The sequence below is a fragment of the Homarus americanus genome, unplaced genomic scaffold (genome assembly GCF_018991925.1).
Source record: "Homarus americanus isolate GMGI-L3 unplaced genomic scaffold, GMGI_Hamer_2.0 scaffold24922, whole genome shotgun sequence".
Classification (NCBI taxonomy): domain Eukaryota; kingdom Metazoa; phylum Arthropoda; class Malacostraca; order Decapoda; family Nephropidae; genus Homarus; species Homarus americanus.
The window spans coordinates 4,293,334-4,313,752 of record NW_024722610.1 but is presented as its reverse complement, the minus strand read 5'-3'; the positions used below and the strand labels follow the sequence as shown (position 1 = coordinate 4,313,752).

General features: G+C 44.9%; 1 protein-coding gene across 4 annotated transcripts in view; it reads left to right on the top strand.

The window, feature by feature from the left end:
• Positions 1–20,419, top strand: part of LOC121862906 (complement factor H-like) — a 31,109-nt gene that overhangs the window by 8,582 nt on the left and 2,108 nt on the right. The window contains exons 3-24 of one of the 4 annotated variants that reach the window (XM_042361315.1): positions 7,562–7,656; positions 8,609–8,693; positions 8,842–9,033; positions 9,690–9,866; positions 9,964–10,137; positions 10,378–10,557; positions 10,656–10,838; positions 11,103–11,276; positions 11,395–11,486; positions 11,900–12,012; positions 12,250–12,827; positions 13,829–14,029; positions 14,236–14,433; positions 14,603–14,845; positions 15,039–15,192; positions 15,561–15,843; positions 15,950–16,076; positions 16,444–16,603; positions 17,165–17,263; positions 19,232–19,383; positions 19,559–19,759; positions 20,008–20,178. In XM_042361315.1, coding sequence (XP_042217249.1) covers positions 7,562–7,656; positions 8,609–8,693; positions 8,842–9,033; positions 9,690–9,866; positions 9,964–10,137; positions 10,378–10,557; positions 10,656–10,838; positions 11,103–11,276; positions 11,395–11,486; positions 11,900–12,012; positions 12,250–12,827; positions 13,829–14,029; positions 14,236–14,433; positions 14,603–14,845; positions 15,039–15,192; positions 15,561–15,843; positions 15,950–16,076; positions 16,444–16,603; positions 17,165–17,263; positions 19,232–19,383; positions 19,559–19,759; positions 20,008–20,178 — 4,032 coding nt within the window. Of the gene's footprint in view, positions 1–7,561; positions 7,657–8,605; positions 8,694–8,841; positions 9,034–9,689; positions 9,867–9,963; positions 10,138–10,377; positions 10,558–10,655; positions 10,839–11,102; positions 11,277–11,394; positions 11,487–11,899; positions 12,013–12,249; positions 12,828–13,828; positions 14,030–14,235; positions 14,434–14,602; positions 14,846–15,038; positions 15,193–15,560; positions 15,844–15,949; positions 16,077–16,443; positions 16,604–17,164; positions 17,264–19,231; positions 19,384–19,558; positions 19,760–20,007; positions 20,179–20,419 lie in introns of all 4 variants that reach the window. The other 3 variants (XM_042361314.1, XM_042361317.1, XM_042361316.1) reach the window with 3 other exon arrangements.

The window sequence follows — 20,419 nt, the reverse complement described above, 5'->3', positions numbered from 1 at the left end:
CGACCTATTCATCTGAAAGCTTGTAGACGCGGTGCTGCATCTGCATGTCTGTCTGTGTGTGTCTGTCTGTGTGTTTTGTCTGTGTGTGTCTGTCTGTGTGTTTTGTCTGTGTGTCTGTCTGTCTGTTTTGTCTGTCTGTTTTGTCTGTGTCTGTCTGTGTCTTGGTATAAGTCAAAGCTATGATTTAATTTAATCGATTTTTTATGTAATTTACTATAACAATCCTTTCGCTTTTCATCTATATAACAACGAAGAGAGAGAGAGAGAGAGAGAGCTAACTTTCTCCCCTCTTACTTTCCTTAATATTTTTTTTGAGTAGAAGGTTGTGTGTCACAGCACTGTATGAATTATTTCCCAGGTAATTCTCACTAAGTCTTTCTGTAATTTATGTCCTGGAAGTGGTGAGATGAGGTTAGGTTACGTTAGATAAGGTTAGGTTAGATAAGGTTAGGTTAGGTTAGGTTGATAGTTAGGTTAAGTTAGATAAGGTAGTTGGTTAGGTTAGGTTAGGTTAGATAAGGTTAGGTTAGGTTAGGTTAGAAAAGGTTAGGTTAGGTTAGATAAGGTTAGATTAGGTTAGGTTAGATAAGGTTAGGTTAGGTTAGTTTCACCTGTACTAGCTGGTGGTGGACAGACACACACACACACACACACACACACACACACACACACACACACACACACACACACACACACACAGACACACACACACACACACACACACACACACACACACACACACACACACACAGCAAGAAAAACATCTCCAGCCAGAGATTCTGAGAAGACCGTAAATTATTTTGTGTAACAGGTGATGAGGCAAAGTGTGTGTGTGTGTGTGTGTGTGTGTGTGTGTGTGTGTGTGTGTGTGTGTGTGTATGGTGCAGTGTGTTTCATCTGGCCTCTCTCTCTCTCTCTCTCTCTCTCTCTCTCTCTCTCTCTCTCTTAATTGTCTTCGTTTTCTGTAACAGCTTCAGGTGTGAAGGTCTAATTAGTTCATCATGGTATTAGAGAACTGGCAGGTGTATGGCGCACAGAATTTACACACACACACACACACACACACACACACACACACACACACACACACACACACACACAGTTGCAGTCACAAATATAACAAACCACATATTGCATACATAAACGGACATACATACATACATACATATACATACATAAAATAAATTGCAATCACACACACACATATAAATTTTCCACCCCCCTACTCCCCCCTCCCCTACCTCCCCCCTCCCCTACCTCCCCCCTCCCCCCTCCCCCCTCCCAGCTGGACGGGGCGTGGGCAGATGTACCCAAAACAGTGGCCGGGAATGCATGTGTCCAAACAGCAGTAACAAACAGTAAATAACCCTGTATGTGTGTTTTTACTCACATATGTCAACAAACAGAATGAACGATGAAATACAGTTATTCGTTTGTTGTTGTTATTTTTCGTTTGTTTTTAGTATAGTTTAGTTTTTTTTTTTTAAGCTATGACACAGTGGATGGAATTAAGTGTAAATACAGCAGCCTATGTTGTCAGTTTGGATTATTCATTCATTCTCTCTCTCTCTCTCTCTCTCTCTCTCTCTCTCTCTCATTGCCATTCTGTAAATAAAGAACTACTGCTACTACTACTAATATACATAACAAATAATAATAATAATAATAACAATAACTACAACAATAACATCATCATCAACAACAACAAACAACATTTTCTTTATTAAAAACAGAACTTGTGTTGGCCGAGTTATTTACAAAATCTTTTTAGCTCTCAGTCAGCTGGCCGACCACGGCAGCAGAGGGCTTTGTGGCCCCTCCTCGTGTGTGGGTGGGGAGGGGGGTTGTGTGTGGGTGGAGTTTTTGTGTTTTGTTTGTAGTGGGGGGTGGGAGTGAATGTGTGTGTGTGTGTGTGTGTGTGTGTGTGTGTGTGTGTGTGTGTGTGCCTTTGCTCTGCCTGCACTGTATCAAGTGAACTTCTTGAAACACAAAATTAATAAGTTTTGTCTTAATTATATTTTATACCTCGCAGTAGAGTAATGGCTGGCTGGTTGTGGGATTATTTCTTTTGGTTCTGTGTGTCTGTCTGTGCGTTTGTGGAGTTATAAACGTCACTGTGAGTGGAGACATAATGCAAAAAAAATACATCAACAATAACAACATCAATGATAATAGTGATAGTACTAATAATAATAATAACAACAACACTAATTAACACAACACCTGGCCAGTAAAGGTAGGGATCAGGTGGTAGAGAGAACACCTGGCCGGGGAGTGTGTCTTATATCAAGATGAATCATCCACCACAGTACAGGTAAGACCTCTCCTTATTACAGTCCGTCTTACCTGGAGGAGGGGCAGCAGGTGGCAGGGTCCTTGGTGGGTCTGGTGCTTGCTGGTGTGTTACCTCTTCTTCTTGTTTCTCTTTCCTCTTCTTTTATTTCTTCCACCACCTTCCCATTGGCCGATATCCCCTGGCCATACTCTACCCTCTGGCCACCCACCACACTGTCCTTGCCACATTTTCCCTGCACACACCCCTCAGCCCCTCCCACCATGGCCACCCACCGACACACCACCACCGTTCCCCTCCCCACCATGGCCACCACCACGACCACCACCACCACCGTCATCCCCTCCCCACCATGGCCTACCCCTCCCCACCATGCATACTCCCTCCCACCATGTACCCCTCCCCACCATGGCCATACCCCTCCCACCATGGCCATACTCCCACCCCACCATGGCCACCCACCACGACCACCACCACCACCGTCATCCCTCCCACCATGGCCCACCCTGCCACACCCCAGTCCCCAGCAGGCGGCGGAGCAATAATTGCCGGGAAAAAAGTGCTTGGCCAGCACCGGGAAGAAGCACAATAAGTGAGGGCCTTAAACGGGGTTAGCTGACACTGGGGAGACATGACATGGCGGCCCATCACAACGGCGTCCTGTCTGCCAATACCAGCTGAGACGCGCCTCCTCCTCCTCCTCCTCCTCCAAAGACCCGTTTCAAGCAGGATTTTTTTTAGGCTTTTGGAGGATCCTTCGATGAATCATTTCCAGTAAGTTTTGGGAGACGTTTCTGAGGCTCCTCCCAAGACCCGTTTCCAGCGAGTTTTCCCTGTAGGATTTTTGGAGGCTCCTTCGATGAATCATTTCCAGCTAGAAGTTCCAGAAATCGTCCGACGAACCCCTTTCCAGGAGGTTTGAAGACTTCTTAGAGAATTTATAACTGGATTGGAAGAAAGATGCTTCAAGGTGGGAGGAACTGGGAGGACTTCTGATGGTGTGTAATTAACCAGAAGATTAGAAACTTTACTGAGACACACACACACACACACACACACACACACACACACACACACACACACACACACACACACACACACACACACACACACACACACACACACACACACACACACACACACACACACACACACACACACACACACACACACACACACACACACACACACACACACCCCACATCGTCTTACGTACTTTAGCTCGACTCGGACAAGGTAAACATTGTAGAGGGTTTATCTTTGCAGAGAAACACTATAGACGAGAATTGATGTTTACTTGTTACAGTGTCTTCCGGAGGAGTGGTTAAATAAGGAAGGATTTATTATCGTCATCATCATCATCATCATCATCATCATCATCATCATCATCACTATCATTTTTATAGAGTATTATTATAACTACTATCATCATTACGACTAACCGACGAGAAAATGTGAATCTTTTCCATCACCACTGACTAACCAGCAGCACTCTTATCTCCTCTCATGGAACAGACAGACATACACACCTTCCATCATCATCACCGGGAGCTGACAGATAGTGTAGGAGTTGTGGGTTAGGATAGTCTGTCCTCGCCTCTAGCACGTTTTATCTTTGTTTTTTCCTCATCTAGACCTGACCGACCTGACCTGAACTAACGTAAAGGAATGAGGGGATGTCCACTATGATCACCACTTAACTCATTCGCCTCAGACACACACACGTAATGTAACTCTCTAAGTAAATTATGATCTGCCAAACTTCTGTGGTGGGGGGGTGATGGAGGGAGGTGAGGAGAGTAGGAAGGTTGATGGAGGTTGGAGGTAAGGAGGAAGGAAGAGAGAGAGAGAGAGGGTAGCAGGTAACTCGTGCTTGTAGTGCCAGACCAAACACCGCTTTTTAACTCTCACACAAGTGTACTCATACTTCTGCTGTACTACACCCACCTACTGTACTATACTCTACCACATTGTACTAAAACAACCCATTAATGTACAGAATATGGTATTTTAGGGTGTGTCATACGGAGGCGAATTTTTTTTTTTTTTGAGTTTGAAAATCGGTCCATGTATTAATGATGTAGCGTTCTATGCAGAATCATGATATCTTCAGATTTGAAAAGCTTTTATTTTTACAGGTAAATTTAACTTGAAATCTTATGAAAATTCAGTATTCCCACCCTTTACCAACACCACTAAATAGCTTATTTAAAGTAAAGTAAATGTATCAGGTTAATTTATTAGGATGAAAATGATCCAGAATAGTGAAATGAATGCTCTGATTATTTTATTAAATTCGAATATTCCTTTGTGAAAACAAAATCATCAAATACAAAAACTTTGGTTTGCATTTACTACGACCCTGTTGCTGCACACCATATAGAGAACATGTCTTTCTTGCTTCTGTTTCTACTCATCACCTCCCTGCTGACCACCTGAGCTCGATGTAGCCTCTCCTCTCCTGGTTGTAATATCGCGACTGCTGGCCTCGCTTTCACTTGCTGTACACAACGGTCTATACTCAAAAGTGAGGCCAGCAGGACATGCATGGGGTTGTCGAGGAAAAAGCTCTGACTCTGAATGATACAGAGGCTGCAGGTGCGGGGGCTCACTGCCAGCCTGGGTGCTATCCAGACTATGAGGATCAGTGAGGTCTTGGCACCTAGGATTGACTTCAGGAGTCTTCCTGACCCTGAAGGAATCGTCACCAACTGATTCGTCATGCCCAGATCCTCTCATAAGTCCTGCTATCCAAGATCTTTTTGACTGCCACTCTTCTCTCCTCTTCATCCTTACTGCAGAGCATTGTCTGCAGAACTGCCTCGGGATGAGCACATGCCAGGAAGATTCTCACAGTCTGCTCCACACCTGAACAACTCTCCTTGGCTGGGACTCTCAGGAGCCTGCTGAAGAGAACATGCCTGACCTTTCGAGAACGATGACTTGAGCTCTTGGTGTTGAACCAATTTGGCAAGAGACACTTACGATGAATTGGACAATAAGTTCCAGGTTGTGAAGCTGTTCCTTTCAGTTTATGATGAGCGACCCAAATTCTGCAGAACCTGAGAGCTGTTGTGAGCCACCTAGAATGTGAGACTGGACCTATCTGCAGGTAAGTAAGTCTATCAGGCATGACCCCAGTTTGATGGCACTGCAAATCATGTAACCATAGTACTGGTCAGTACTGTCGTCAATGTACAGTATGTAAGCTCAACGAAAGTGGAGGGCCAACTGTGATTTTTCAAAGCTCGGATTTATTTTCACCTGCGCAGAGTCCAGCATCTTGCCAAGAGGACCAGACCATCTGTTGTTTGAAAGAGTCTTGCCATCCAGCTCCTGGGATCAGATGTCTGGAGTGGCAACTCGTTGGTGTGGAGGTCACAAACAATCCAGACCCTCAGCTTCTCCCTAATCTTCCGCTTCCCATCCACTGTATGACCCCCCTTGCCACCCTGTGTTCAGGCAGTGCTGTCCCTCCAATGGCCTGCTGCAGGGTCTGGCCTGATGCTCTCTGAGCCAGTTCACAATGTTTTCTGCCACTATCTCAGCTGGTTTCCTGATGTCATCTTTCTCTGAGTGAAATGCCACAAAATACTTCCTCCTGGTTCACTGCAGCAGGAGTAGTGTTCTTCACCATGGCAGGGAACAACTTACATGAATCTCCAACTTTCATGAACACTTTAGTGTCATCCCTTCTCCCATCAAAGAACAAACAATTGATTCCATTTTTCTTATCCCTTATCAAACTCTCTAGGTTATTGACAAGTTTCTCCTGAGCTTCATTTTGTTATGATCTATCACCAGGTAAACATCATCAGGTGTTATCAAACCACCGTCAATCCAGGCAGCTGTTGCTATCTCTGCAGTTTCCTCTGAGACCAGTGTGGTGTCGCATGCTGGCCAGAGCTATGCTTCGATATCTTTCCTATTTCCGGAATCTTATGCCTGGAAGGTTTGGGATCATTATTTTCTGGGTTAGGGACAAAGTCACCATTCTCATGAACAAAGCACTCGCATCAGCCATGGGGGAAGTCATTAAACTCTGAATCAGCTTGACTCAATCATCGGCCTTTTTTACCTCACCCTGGGCCTTCTCAAGTCTCTTTTCCTCGGCAACTCTTTCTCTCCTCTTCTGTCTCTGTGGCAGCTTCCCTGTCTCTGGACCTGGAATATCTTGGCTAGAAATCATGAGAGAGCCTCATAATGTTGTGTCTTCTCTCTGTGCTTTGACAAATGCCAGTTCGATCATTGCGAATTCAGTTCACGCTTGCAAATACAGGAGATGTGGGCCCCGGATTTACAGTCACGATCGCATTCAAACTCAGGACAGTTGCTTGGCAAAGCTGTCCTTAACTGCAAGTTTTCCTCTCCCAAGAGAGATATCTCTTGCCTTTTCCCAACTGGCTAGCAGTCTCTCACTAATCTTCTGACTTGTTATGACTGGAGGCTTGAACTGAGCGTTAGCCAGAGTGTACTGTGCCAAGACAGCTTTGGTCATATCACTGGCAATGTCTTTGTTTGTGTAAGTTCTTTGGTTCTTTTTACTGATTTGCCTGATTAAAACACCGTATCTCAAAGCATCTCTCAATGTAGGCAACTTCGACTTCAGGAGCTCTCTCCCAGACCCAAGATAGTGACTGAGATGGCTGGATTTTTGGTTCCTCGTCCTGACACAAGCAGCCATCGCAAATATTATCAACTTATAAATGCATCAGAATCTGAAACAGAAAAAAATATTGTTAGTTGGGTGGTTAAAGAATGAAGTCAGAAAGCAATGTTCACGATTTAATTGTAATGCACTAATGCAGCTGTACGTTAGATTTTCGTTAAATTTCACGCTAAAATTTACCTAGCAAAAGGTTGCAAAATATTGAAACTTAAATTATTTTCTGTTTGTATACACTAAAATCTACCAAAAAAGTGATGGGCCATTAGTTTTAGCTGATCTTCCCTCCTATGACACACCCTAATATGGTACAAAATTCAGCCACTGTACCACCTCTTCTCTCCAGCTCATTAATAATAACCCTAATTACTGTACTAATTATGTAACAGACTGTATTTTGTGTTTCTCTTATACTTAATGATGAACTACTAAACTGTACCCATTACAAAATTCAATGTACACTTTGTAATGAATTGTATTCTCTCAATTACTGTAACCTAGTATAATAATACAAATTAGTGTACAGTTAACGGTACAGACACAAATAGTGTTACATCATGCCCCTCACCCGCTGTAATCGCCCCTGTATCCTGCCGTTACAGACAAGGAGTGCCCTGACCTCGATAACCCGCTGTTCGGCTTCGTGGAGTTTAATGGGAAGCGTGTGGGTGCTCAGGCCAGGTACAAGTGTCAACAGGTGGGTACTGGCAGGTGTCACCAGGTGTAAAAATTTCAGTTGGTGTAAATTAATGTCAGGTATAAAAAAGTTTCAGTAGGTGTAAATTAATGTCGCCAGGTGGGTACTACCAGGTGTATTTACTGGTAAGTTTTAGTAGGTACAGGTGTTACTAGTGTCAGCAGGTGTGCCTGGCCCTAGTACCTGGCCCTAGTGCCTGGACCCAGTACCTGGCCCTAGTACCTGGCCCTAGTACCTGGCCCTGGTGCCTGGTCTCAGCGCCTGGCCCTAGTACCTGGACCCAGTACCTGGCCCTGGTGCCTGGCCTCAGCGCCTGGTCCTAGTGCCAGTGGACCCAGTACTTGGCTCTATTGCCACGCTGGGTTCACATCAAGAGGTGGAACTGAGAATTGACTTTTCCCTCGAGGCTTATTTTAACTCTCTCTCTCTCTCAGAGCAGGTGTCTGTGTGGCAGGAACGTCACAACCCAATTCTAGTTCCTTGAGAAACTCTGCCGCTTCCACCCACACCCCCTCCCCACACACCACCCACTCACTCACCCACACTCCACCCACTCCACTCCACCCACCCACCCACACATACACCAAGCCATACACATCCACCCACACGCATCCACTCCACACATGCAGTATTTTCATTCACCTGCTATCAGACGACCTCCTTGCTCTCCCTCCTCCCCACCCTCTCCTCCCCACCCTCCCCCACCCTCTCCCCGACGTGGCTGTTCTCTGCAGTATGTTCACAAGGCGGGGGTAGCGAGGCTATCTACACGGTATATCCAGCCTCACATTGTTCCGCCTCAGTGTTAAAGAACTATTTTCTTTTGTGTGTGTGTGTGTGTGTAGGAGGGGTATGTATGTGTGTATGTATGTATGTATGTATGTATGTATGTATGTATGTGTACCTGTAAGGGAGACAGACGGCCATAATTTAACACCTGTACCTCCAGCAGGGTTATCATCTGATTGGTGACGAGACCCGACAGTGCCAGGGAGATGGCACCTGGTCTTCCGCCCCTCCAGAGTGCCGCGAGAACTGTGAGTACACCTCTTCTCTCACCACATACTGCACCACTGTTTTATTACCAACACAGAGAGAGTATTTCACCAGTTTATCACCACCAGTTTATCACCACAACACTGAGCCTCAACTCCTTATCACCAGGTACTCTCTCCCCTCCCTCAGTATACTGCACCACGCCCCCAGTCATAGCTCACGCCAGGCATGACGGTGTGGAGGCAAGGACGAGGTTTGAGGTTAACCACACCCTCAAGTACCGCTGTTATGAAGGGTACACCACCACGGGCTTCGACGTGGCCAAGTGCTTCCTCTACAACAACACGATGCAGTGGTTTGGCCCCGAGATTGAGTGCGTGCGTGAGTATTGTGTGTGTGTGTGTGAGGGGGGGGGGAGTCTTCTTTCTGTAGTGTGTGTGTGTGTGTGTGTGTAAGTATTTTGTATCTCATTTTATGTATGTATGTGTATATTCCCATTCCTTCTCTTCTCATTGGGTGGAGAAGAAGGAGGTTTATAGAACACCATTTGTTATAATACACACTACATAGAGCAGCAGCAGCCGAGTGGATACAGCAGTCGCTTTCTGTCCCCCGGGTCTCTAGTTACCTCGAACCAACGACCTTAGGGACGGCAGGCGAGCGATAAATCCACTCGGCCACCACACTCCAGAGAATTTACCAACCCCATAAAACTGGTACAAAAAAAGTATAGCCCAAGTTCTCGATGAAAAATGGGGTGAATGAATGCAAAATGGTTGAGGAATATTATGAATGATATATTAGAACAGTTAATATGAGTGATAGAATTGTATTATCACAATCTACAATCATATAACTCTTTCTTTATCATCTCTAATCATTTTAACCTAACACTATTGCAATCTAATCATTTTTAAGACAACACTTACAATTTCCAATCATTTTAACACAGCACTTACAATTTCCAATCATTTTAACACAGCACTTACAATTTCCAATCATTTTAACCCAACGCTGACCCCTCAACGTTCCTACAGCCAAGGAGTGTGGGGATCCTGGCGAGATTCTCAACGGGTTCAAGGAGGGGTCATGTTACTCTTTCTCCTGCCGCGTCACCTACCACTGCCGGCCGGGGTTTAGCATGGAAGGGCGCAGCAAGTATTATTGTCAGCACGACGGTACCTGGAACCCACGCGACCTGCCTACCTGTAAACGTAAGATGATAATTGAGGCACTTGTAACGTTGACCAGGTGTGTGTGTGTGTGTGTGTTTTCCCCTGTGTTTGTTTTACCTTTAACCTTTCTCATTAGCCATCCAGTGCTCGATGCCCGACAACCCAGAGAACGGACAGGCCAAGTTTAACTCCGTCTTCTACAACGCCGTGGTTTCCTACGACTGTAACTACGGCTACATGATCGTCGGCCCCTCCACCCGCCGCTGTGGTCCAGACACGAGGTGGAGTGGTAGTATGCCTCGCTGTAAAGGTGTGTATGTGTGTATGTGTGTATTGTACGTTTCTCTCCCATACTCTACAACACACGTGGTAAATTTTCCCAATTTTGTAAACTGTAAAATAACACACGAACCCCTTGACTAATAAATACCTTTCCTATTTATTAATTAAGTAAAGTCAAACTATAGTAAAAATGACTTCGGGAACGCAAGAAAAATATTGACGTGTTCGAATCAGGTCACGAACAGTTTTTTTTCCTTCCTGCCGCCAGAGATCGACTGTGGCTTCCCCGGCGACCTGTACAACGGCTGGCTGGAAGGCTCGAGGACAAACTTCGGCGCCGTGTATAAGTTCCGGTGCAATGATAACATGAAGTATGAAGGTTACCACGACCACCGCACCGAGTGTCAGAAGAACGGCACCTGGTCACACCCTCTACCGAAGTGTCTTGGTGAGTGAGTAGCTTCCTTCGTCTACACACACTTAAGACCACTGTTTTAACCCGTGTGTGTAGTGGATGATAATGATTAATGATGTCCCCAACAACAGCTCCCTGCATCGTGCCCACCATCGAGAACGGTAACCTAACCAACGGGACCAAGCCAGGCTCCCAGGTACCTCACGGCAGCGTCATCCGGGTGAGGTGTTCCAAGTCTTACGAGCCGACCTTCAAGACCGTTCCTTCTACCTGTTACAATGGCACCTGGACCCATTACCCTCACTGTCAGCCAGGTGAGTGTTAGGTTACCTGCCCCCATCACCACCCTACACCACTTCACATCACTACCTTATACCACATCTCACACTGCACCACCACAACACCACCAAACCATACCATCACATCAACTTCTAAGTTCCAAGTCTTAAAGATAATATTATTTAGTACTACAGTATTGTATATTTGATTGTAGTACCATGTGTGTGTGTGTGTGTGTGTGTGTGTGTGCGCGCGCGCGCGCGCGCATTACTAATCATATCTCTCCTCACCACCAAAAGCGCGGTGTAAGAAGCTACCTGTGAGACCCCGTCACGGCATGGTTATAGCACCTAGGACTGGCCACGGTATGAGGGCCAAGTATAGGTGTAAGGACGGCTACGAGCTGATGGGACCACAGACCACGAAATGCCACTTTGGTAACTGGACGGGACGAACGCCTTGGTGTAGGGTGGGTGAGTAGAGGAGATGATTTATGCCTTTGTTTTGATTCCATTTTTATTCTCCATACTTTTCATATTGATATTTACTTGTTTGTTTATTCCTTTTTTTATCTGTATTTTTCTTTTACAGTTTATTGCCCATTTCCCGGGTATCTGGTAGACGGAAGGGTACTGCTCGTGGGCAATATGGGCATGTATATCTACCGTCCTTATGTGAGGAAGGTGAGTGTATACCTAATCCATTATATACACCCAGGATTTTTCTCATCCTCTCACCCATGATTCATTCACCCGCTCACTCACTCACCCAGGACCCATCCTTCCACTCTCTCTCACCCAACTTTTAACTAGTTACTATATATATATATATATATATATATATATATATATATATATATATATATATATATATATATATATATATATATATATATATATTAGAGACCAATAGTTTCTGCTAGTGAATTTTTTGGGGGTTCGCTAGTCGGGTGATAGTAGTATACTAGCACAACACCTGTTTTTGAAAGAGAACTCATGTTAGTTAGGGTGTGCTATTACATGCTAGTGCATACTATTATAAGGGAACAGAAGAAAGTATGAGAACCTAATTTGACCTGACCTGATCTCCTTCACAGGTACGGAATGACCGGCGGATAAGATATGAATGTAACCGGGGATACTTCTTGTCTGAGGGGCCGCCGGGGGCTACCTGTGTCGCCGGCAAGTGGAGCCCTAAGAACCTGCCTAAGTAAGTCACCTCACAGCCTCACCTTAACCTGCTTGGTCACCTTGATTCACCTTCTCAACCTCTTAAGTCAGTTCGATTCGCCCTGTTGAGCTAATTGATTAACTCACCTTCTTAAGTCCATCAGACACACTGAAAAAAAATTACCTGTCCTAACTCTTTAATCTCTTCCACCATAACCTAACCTAACCCTCCCAAGGCCAGGTAACATTAGGGTGCTCTCTCTCTCTCTTTCTACAGGTGCTCTCCAGAACTCCACCCTCGTGTACAGTGGATGATCAAGAGGTCAGTCAATATGTCCGACTACCTGGAGTATCTCAATGCCACACAGGAGGGGGAGACGACGAAGGAGTTGACTGATAGAGCGTTTGATGGTCGTGATGGTGGTGTTGCAGGACTGTCCACTCTCGCTGGTTCTCTCGTAGGGTCTCTGGCCTCTTGGCTAACGGGCCAGAATCCTGAAGCAGACCACATCGAAGGCCCAATAACCATCGCTAATAATACCAATGAATCAGTATCGGATTCGTTAATAATACCTGTGCAGCATAACAACAACACGAAGGAGGAGACGACGGTGTTTTCTCCGCTAAAAGATACAGAGAAGAGTACACGTTTAGAGACCTGGGCCAAGTATGAGGAGGAGGGAAGAGAATGGGCCAGGGAGAACAGTTTATTCGGCCGGAGGAGCTTGTCGGGGTCGGGGTCTCAGGTGGACGGCGGTAGTGCGTTGTTGGCAAGAGTGTTGAGAAATACCAAAAGAGAAACGAAAAGCGACGATCACAAAAGAAGAAATAAATCGAAAAAGAAGGGTAAAAAAGGTAGGCTGTTGTGACGTGGTGGAGTGAACAAGAGGACTTAATGGTTGCTTGTGAAGTGAGGTGAGGTGAGGCAGTTCTAATAATTCTAAACCTCTCTAGATCACATTGTTGTTGTTGTTGCCGTCTTAGTATATAATATATAGTGTCTGTGTAATCTCTGCTTCACTCACGCCACTCAATTCACCACAACAATCTATACATGCATGCTCAGCCAACTCTAGTAGTCGTTCGTAGCTGTTCATCACTTTAGGAGGCGCTTTGTCATTAAGATTTTTTTCTGTGTGTGTGTTTGACTATATGTTATACCCCGACTTAAGACAATAAAATAATAATGAATGATAATTTATTCTTGTATGATTTCTTCATTATTAACCTTCAGTCAAAAGTTTATTTATTCATTTTTTTTGGCGGGGGGGGGTGGGGGGGGGGTCGGAGTTGTGATTGATGTGGTGGGGACAACAGGTACTAGGTGGTGATGACAACAGGTACTAGGTGGTGATGACAACACTTCTCCTACACCACCCAGACATTGTTTACATGTCTAGGTGTGTTGAGTCGGCGTCAACCTCAAGGAAACAGATCACAAGGAATATATTTTAAAAGAAGAGAATTTTTAAGAGAAGGTGATTTATGTCTGTTGTGGGAAATTTGTTTAAAAGATTGTTCTCGGATTACATGGAAGGTTGTTGTGAGGGAGGGCGAGAGACTGTCTTACTCGTTGTTTGCCTTGACAGTGATCTTACATGTAAAGCTCTGCGTCCGGCTGTTCATGAATATATTTTACTGTTGAGAACTCTGGTACAAACACTCGGCTTCACCTCCACGACGCACGACCCAGTAAATAAGTTAAAACAAATTAGCATCAGTTCGTGTTAAACTTGGCCGCTGGTTTGTTTATTAGTGTCTTGTGTTTATGGACGTCTGTGTACGCGCTCTCGTTAGGGGGTGGTGAGATAAGCGCTGGTGTTGGGTGTAGTGTGACCCAGCGTTGTCCTCGGCAGCACCACACTGCGAGGAGCTGGGCGGGGAGCCGTACCTGAGGGTGGAGGTGGTACGGGCGGGACGGGACACCAACTACACCTTCTCGGCGGGGGCGAGGGTGAGAGTCACCTGCCTCTACGGCCACGGACTCAACATAGGCAACAAGACGGCCAAGTGTTCCCGAGGCAGGTGGAAGCCCATGAAGCCTGAGTGTATCTCCCGTGAGTACTGCCTCGTCCCCTTATTATACTGTACCAACATTATAGACACAGCACTGATAATTAGTGACTTGTTTACATATAATTTAAGTAAGTAATATAAAGTAAAAATTAAGTAAATCCCTAGAGTACCATAAATGTTAGTGGTGACTTATTCTTGTGTAGTTGGTCTGTTTCTGACGCTTGTTTCTTCTTGTGTGGTGCCACAGTGCCATGCTCAGTGCCAGAGGCTCTTAACGGCCAGTATACGTTCAACGGAGGTGAGGTGCCAGAGAGAGCCACCATCGGGCACGCTGAGGTGGTCAAGTTCTCGTGTCACTCAGGCTACACCGTGCTGGGCTCCGACACCCTCAGGTGCTGGTATGGTGAGTGGACGGTCACTGGCACCAGCCCTCAGTGCCAGCCAGGTGAGTGCCTCCCTCCCTCACACTGCTTCTCCCCCCCCCCTCTTCCCCCCCACTCTTGAGTCCTTCTTCCCTCCCTCATCAAGTGAAATAAACTGAGGTGTCTAATCTTCACGCGATCCATTAATTAATCATTTTTCTCATCTCACTACACCTACACCCTCTCCCCCAGAGCCGTGTACACTGCCGAAGGTGATACACGGGCAGTACGCGGGAGACGAGGAGGAAGGCTCGAAAGTCGTACACGGGAGTAAGGTGGAGTACTCGTGTGAGGAAGGTTGGCTGGTGAACGTGGAGGAAGTGAGGTGTGAGTTGGGTCACCTACAGCCCAGCCCACCTACCTGTGTCACTCCAGCACAGGCCACACACGCCGCCTCACACAACCTGCCTCCTCCTCTCAAACGGACGCCTACTGGTGAGTACCCTTGTGTTGTGATGATAGTAGTAGTAGTAATGATAATAAAGATACTACTACAACTAGTACCTTTTTTATGGCCTCCAATCTCCCCTTAAACTACTACTAACGGACCCTCGATATAACGTACTTTTCTCTCTATATAGTCCGCTAAATAGACGTTTCACTGTAACCTTCTTCATCCCCCCGACAGTGTTATCGTACGGGAAAGGTGACCTGACCCCTGGTGGTGACATCACAGGCATTGACCTCATCCCAAACCTCCATAACTCGTGTAGTCCTCCAGCCAGAGTCCGAGGCACCATCATCTACAAGAACGGTCAGCCGCTACACAGGAACGAACGCAGGTGTGTGTGTGGAGGGGGTGGAGAGAGAGAGAGAGAGAGAGAGAGAGAGAGAGAGAGAGAGAGACCAAAGCCAAGCCACTAAACACGGAGTTAACAGCTTAATGACTTATTGATCTCATGAACCAAACAGACAGTAATTCTCAGATGTTGGTGTGTGACGTAAGTTAACACCTCAACAACACGTCTCTAATTTGGCTACTGAAGCGATAACATTACAAATATACTTCCAAAATGGCGTTAAGTTTATACCGAGACTCGACCTTGGTTACATACGGTCATTTATACTGGTAGAATGGTCGACTAGTTGATGGTACTGGTAGATGGTCGAGTACCTCCTTCACTAGAATAGCCCTGTGTTTCACGTTCAGGTTCCCAGACGGCACCGTGGTGACCTTCAACTGTATCACCAACACCATCGGGGAGAAGACCACTTGGAAGATCCGCTGTGAGGAAGGGTCGTGGGTGGGTCAGAAGGCGCCCTCACCCTGCGGCCTGGAGGAGGAGCAGGAGGATGACGATGACAACACCGAGGACCTCTCAGTAGGCAACAACTCCTGCACCTGGAGGAATAATCACCCGAACCTCGTCACCTTCCACAACGACAAGCAGGTCAAGGATGATGTGGCGGAGTTCCCCCCTGGCACCGAGCTGGTGAGTCTCGGGGGCCTTTAGGTTATTGGGTCAAATGGGCCCCTCTGTGTGTGTGTCAGGAAGGCTGTAATGTGGGGTGGATAGTGAAGGGTTCTCGCTCTTATAGGTGTCGCGGTGTGTGGACATAGGCAAGTACGGCATGGCGGGGTCCTCTCATCGTCGCTGTCTGAACGGGTACTGGACCAGCGGCTCCCCAGTTTGCTTTGGCCTCAACCGGGAGTATGACTATGCCTGTACGTCCCTCACCCAACCCAACTCTCCTCGTTCAACCCCCCTCGTACCCTCGCAAGTAACCCCCCCCCCCCAACCCCCGTCCCTCTTCAGGCTGCCTGTCACCCAGCTTTAGGAATTAATTGGAGAACTTAGTGTTTAATGTGACCTTGAGCAACTGTTACTACAATGTCTGAATTAGAGACGTATATACATTTTAGACTAGATATGTTTTCAATACAATCCTAAATATAAATGTGTAGCAGTACGGTATTCTCTCTCTCACAAAACAGTAGCCAAAATTTACCTAAACCTTTGTTTACATGCGCGTCTCTTCCCCCTCCCGCTGGTGCGTGATGACGGTACTACTGCTGGTCGTCGTGGTTATAGTGGACCGCCCACCCACTATCTTATTCCGTCACAAGAACGGCCCCATCGCCCAGACCAATGACGGCCGCCTGCTGGTCTACCCTGGCACTGAGCTCTACCTGGAGTGCCTATGGATGAGACGATATGGCACTCCACGCTGGAATGTTTCACACTCACACGCGTAAGTCAACACAGACAGACACATTTATCAAGACCTCTGAGGTTTAGTGTGTGTGTGTGTGCGTACAGTAGAGTCATGGGTGGTGTTAAGGGATCATACTTATAATGGTAGGGACTGTACTGGCCAGCAGATCATTGTGTATATTTAACTGTTATAGGAATAATGATGATATTGACATTTTGATCTACGTAATCATTGTACAGTGCATGGTGGTATTACTGCCATAATAACACTAGTAATAATGACAATGATAATGACAACAATAATAATTCAATGTGTATTAATAAGTTGTTTCCGATAGAACAGTTCAGAATGTGTTCCTTTAAGCAGAGCAGTTTACATAACATTCAAACACTAGACTCGAGCGTTTCTTTTCACTAACTGTCGTGTGTGCACAGTGATAAGGCTGGCAGAAGGTGTCCACAATGAGGAAATTAAAACTCCAGTACAATATGGCGTATTAGTTTGTCACAAGGATAAAATTAAATTAAAATTCCTGGTCTCATGATAAAAGATATCACGTGTTTTATCTTTATTTACAATTGGCGTGTGTGGTGGCAGCCCTGTAGTAGAGGAGACCGCGCAGAGTAAAGTAACCAAGAAGCCAACAGAAGTTCTCGGCAAGGTTGGCGGCAGTGGCCCGGCAGTGGTGGGTGTTGGGTAGGTGTGGCAAAACTTCTCTCTCACTCACTCAGTCAATCACTCACCTCATCTTAAAAAAAATATCGTATATTTAAGTTCCTTTCGGTTTCTCGTAATATAAAAAAGAATACCTCTAGATACGGTAAAGTCTCAGTAAAGAATTGTGTGTTTTGTCATTTTGATTGGTAGTTGTGTTTGTACCCGATGTAAGGTACAGTATATAGATGCATTCGTATATTACTAGTTATTGAGGGAACTTTAATGTACAGATTTTTTAAGTTTCCCCAGCACTGCACTTTTTTCTTCTATTGGATGTGATTTTTAGCTTCCGTTTTCTGCATGGCTACAGCATCTGGCCTCCGGTACACGGGCTTGTTTAAATTCACCTTCAGTTACGCTTCTACTTCTACTTCTTCTGCTGAACTACAACTCTGCTGTTAGTTAGTTAGTTGAGTCCTCTATCTTCTGAAGTGTTGGGTTGACGTAGATGGTTATTATAAATACCCGTATAGGTGTTTTCTTACGGTCTGGCGTCGGGATGTTGTGGGTGTGTCAGGTCACGTGATATCTCCCACCTCGCATTGTAAGGACGGTCGCTTGTCTTATAAAGTCATGTTACTAAATGAATAACTTATTTTTTTATACAACTCACTGTATAAGGAGCATATATGATCACCTGTCATTTTATAATATTTGGACAGTTGCCGCCGCTCAGTAAACACACTAAAGATTACATGGGATTTCACGCCCCACCAAATCGCAAAGTCAAGATCGATAACTATAGTTCTTCATATTGATATGATTGAGTTATGGCTTCATGTTCGATTTGGGATTTTTTTATCGTGTACCATTTTTTTTAGTGAGTCTTAGTTTTGTTACAGGTGAGTTAGGAAGTGTTGGTTCGCATTTTTGTAATGACCTATAAAAATAATTCTGCCTGTTTTATTTTTTATACTGTATTGTGATTTTGTATTTAATTGGATATTTTCTTCTCACACAGTAACTACAAACATAGGAAATTTAACATGAAGTGTAAGAAGCTTCACTTGTGCTGGTAAGGCTTCAGTTACTTAGTCATGTGTTAGGTTGTCCGTGGAGGAGGAGGACGTTTGTGCCGTCCGTGGTGGATATATGGTCCGTTTGGTCCCTTAAATAGAGGTATCACTGTATAGTCATGGTGCTGTCCGTCCGCCTGTCCGTCTGTCTGTCTGTCTGCAACATTACACAAATTCTCCAATAGTGTTTTAAAGAGCGGGATAGCTGGTTAATGTGTTGAGGTAACCTTAGAGTGCGTTGTTGATGCTCTACTTCTTTGTGTGGTGGTGGTGTTATGGTAATGTATTGGTGGTGTTGTGGTAGAGGTGGTGTTGTGGTAGAGGTGGTGTTGTGGTAGTGGTGGTGTTGTGGTAGTGGTGGTGTTGGAGTAGTATTGTGGTGGTGTTGGAGTAGTATTGTGGTGGTGTTGGAGTAGTATTGTGGTGGTGTTGGCGTTGTGGTGGTGTATTGTGGTGTTGTAGTAATATATTGATAGTATTGTAGTGGTGTAGGTGGTAGTGTTGTAGTAATGTAGTGGTGGTGGTGTTGTAGTGTCATGATATTGTACTGTGGTCAGGTCAGGTCAGGTTATACACCATCAGAAAGTTTTAAGAAAATTAAATGAAACTAAAATGTAAAAATAAACCAAGAAAGATGAAAGAAATATACTGTATATAATATATATATATATATATATATATATATATATATATATATATATATATATATATATATATATATATATATATATATATATATATATATATATATATATATATATATATATATAATATATATATATATATATAAAATATATATATATATATATATATATATATATATATATATATATATATATATATAAAACCCAAGATAAATGAAAGCAGTATGAAAGAGTCTCAACCCAACCATAATCAAAGACTAATCTCCCTCCTCCCGCGCCTCCTACAGGAAGTACTGGACGGGGTGGACAACAGATGCCCTGAGGAACCCCCAGTTAGAGTTCCGCCTGGCCCTCTACACCACACACCACGGGGACTCCGGGGACTACACCTGCGTCACTCCCACTGGTCACTCCCACACTGTTACTCTCGATATAAGACGTAAGTTTCGTGTATCTGTGTGCGCCATTCCATTTATTAATTTTATTCTGATTCATACTGATGTTAGTGTGCGGTGGTATGGAGTAGGTAGTGTGGAGGTGGTATGGATTAGGTAGTGCGGAGGTGGTATGGAGTAGGTAGTGTGGAGTAACGTGTGTGTTTGTTCAAATATCAGGGGTGGACTGTCCGCCACTTAATATCAGCACTGGACAACCCGGCCCAGGTCCAGCCCCCCCGAACCACCACCCTGAGGGAGACACCGCCCTCGGCACAGTGGTCACCTTCTCGTGTGGCCGAGGAACAGCCCTGATAGGGGAGCGTCAGGCCAAGTGTCTCCCCTCAGGCAACTGGTCAGGTCCTGTACCAAGCTGTGAAAGTAAGTCTTACCTGCAGTATTAGATAACAGTAAATTAAAAAAATACGCTGTGAACTGTATTTTCTCAAATCTTGTGAAGTCTATAAGAAAAATAATGAATTTTAAAAATATTTACTTAAATCATGTGAAATTAAAAAAAAAATACTAATGTAATGTAATTTCTCAGACCCTGTTAAAAAATCAACGAACTGTTAAGGGAATTGGTGAAATGATCCAAAATTGTGTTGAAGGTGTGAGTTGTGTTACAGAGGTGCGGTGCAGCAGCCCTGGAGCGCCTGAGCACGGGGAAGTGACCCGCACTGGACCCTTCGCTGCTGGGGATGTGGTGGAGATCAAGTGCCACTCCAGCTTCATGTTGGTGGGCCAGCCACTCCTCGTATGCCAGGATGATGGTACCTGGTCCTCAGAAGTCCCCAAGTGTAAATACTGTACATCATTTCTCGTGATTTTTTTAATAGAACTGTATCTATATATGTACTACAGACCAATGATGAAATACTGTTTTTAGTACTTGCTACAGTCATCCCTCACTGTATACATATTGTGATTAAATATTATAAGTATATACTAACTTGTCATTATTGTATGTACTACGTCAATTACTGATGTTCAAAGGTGAATTATTTACCATCTCTACCTTAACCACACCAACTGAAGCAC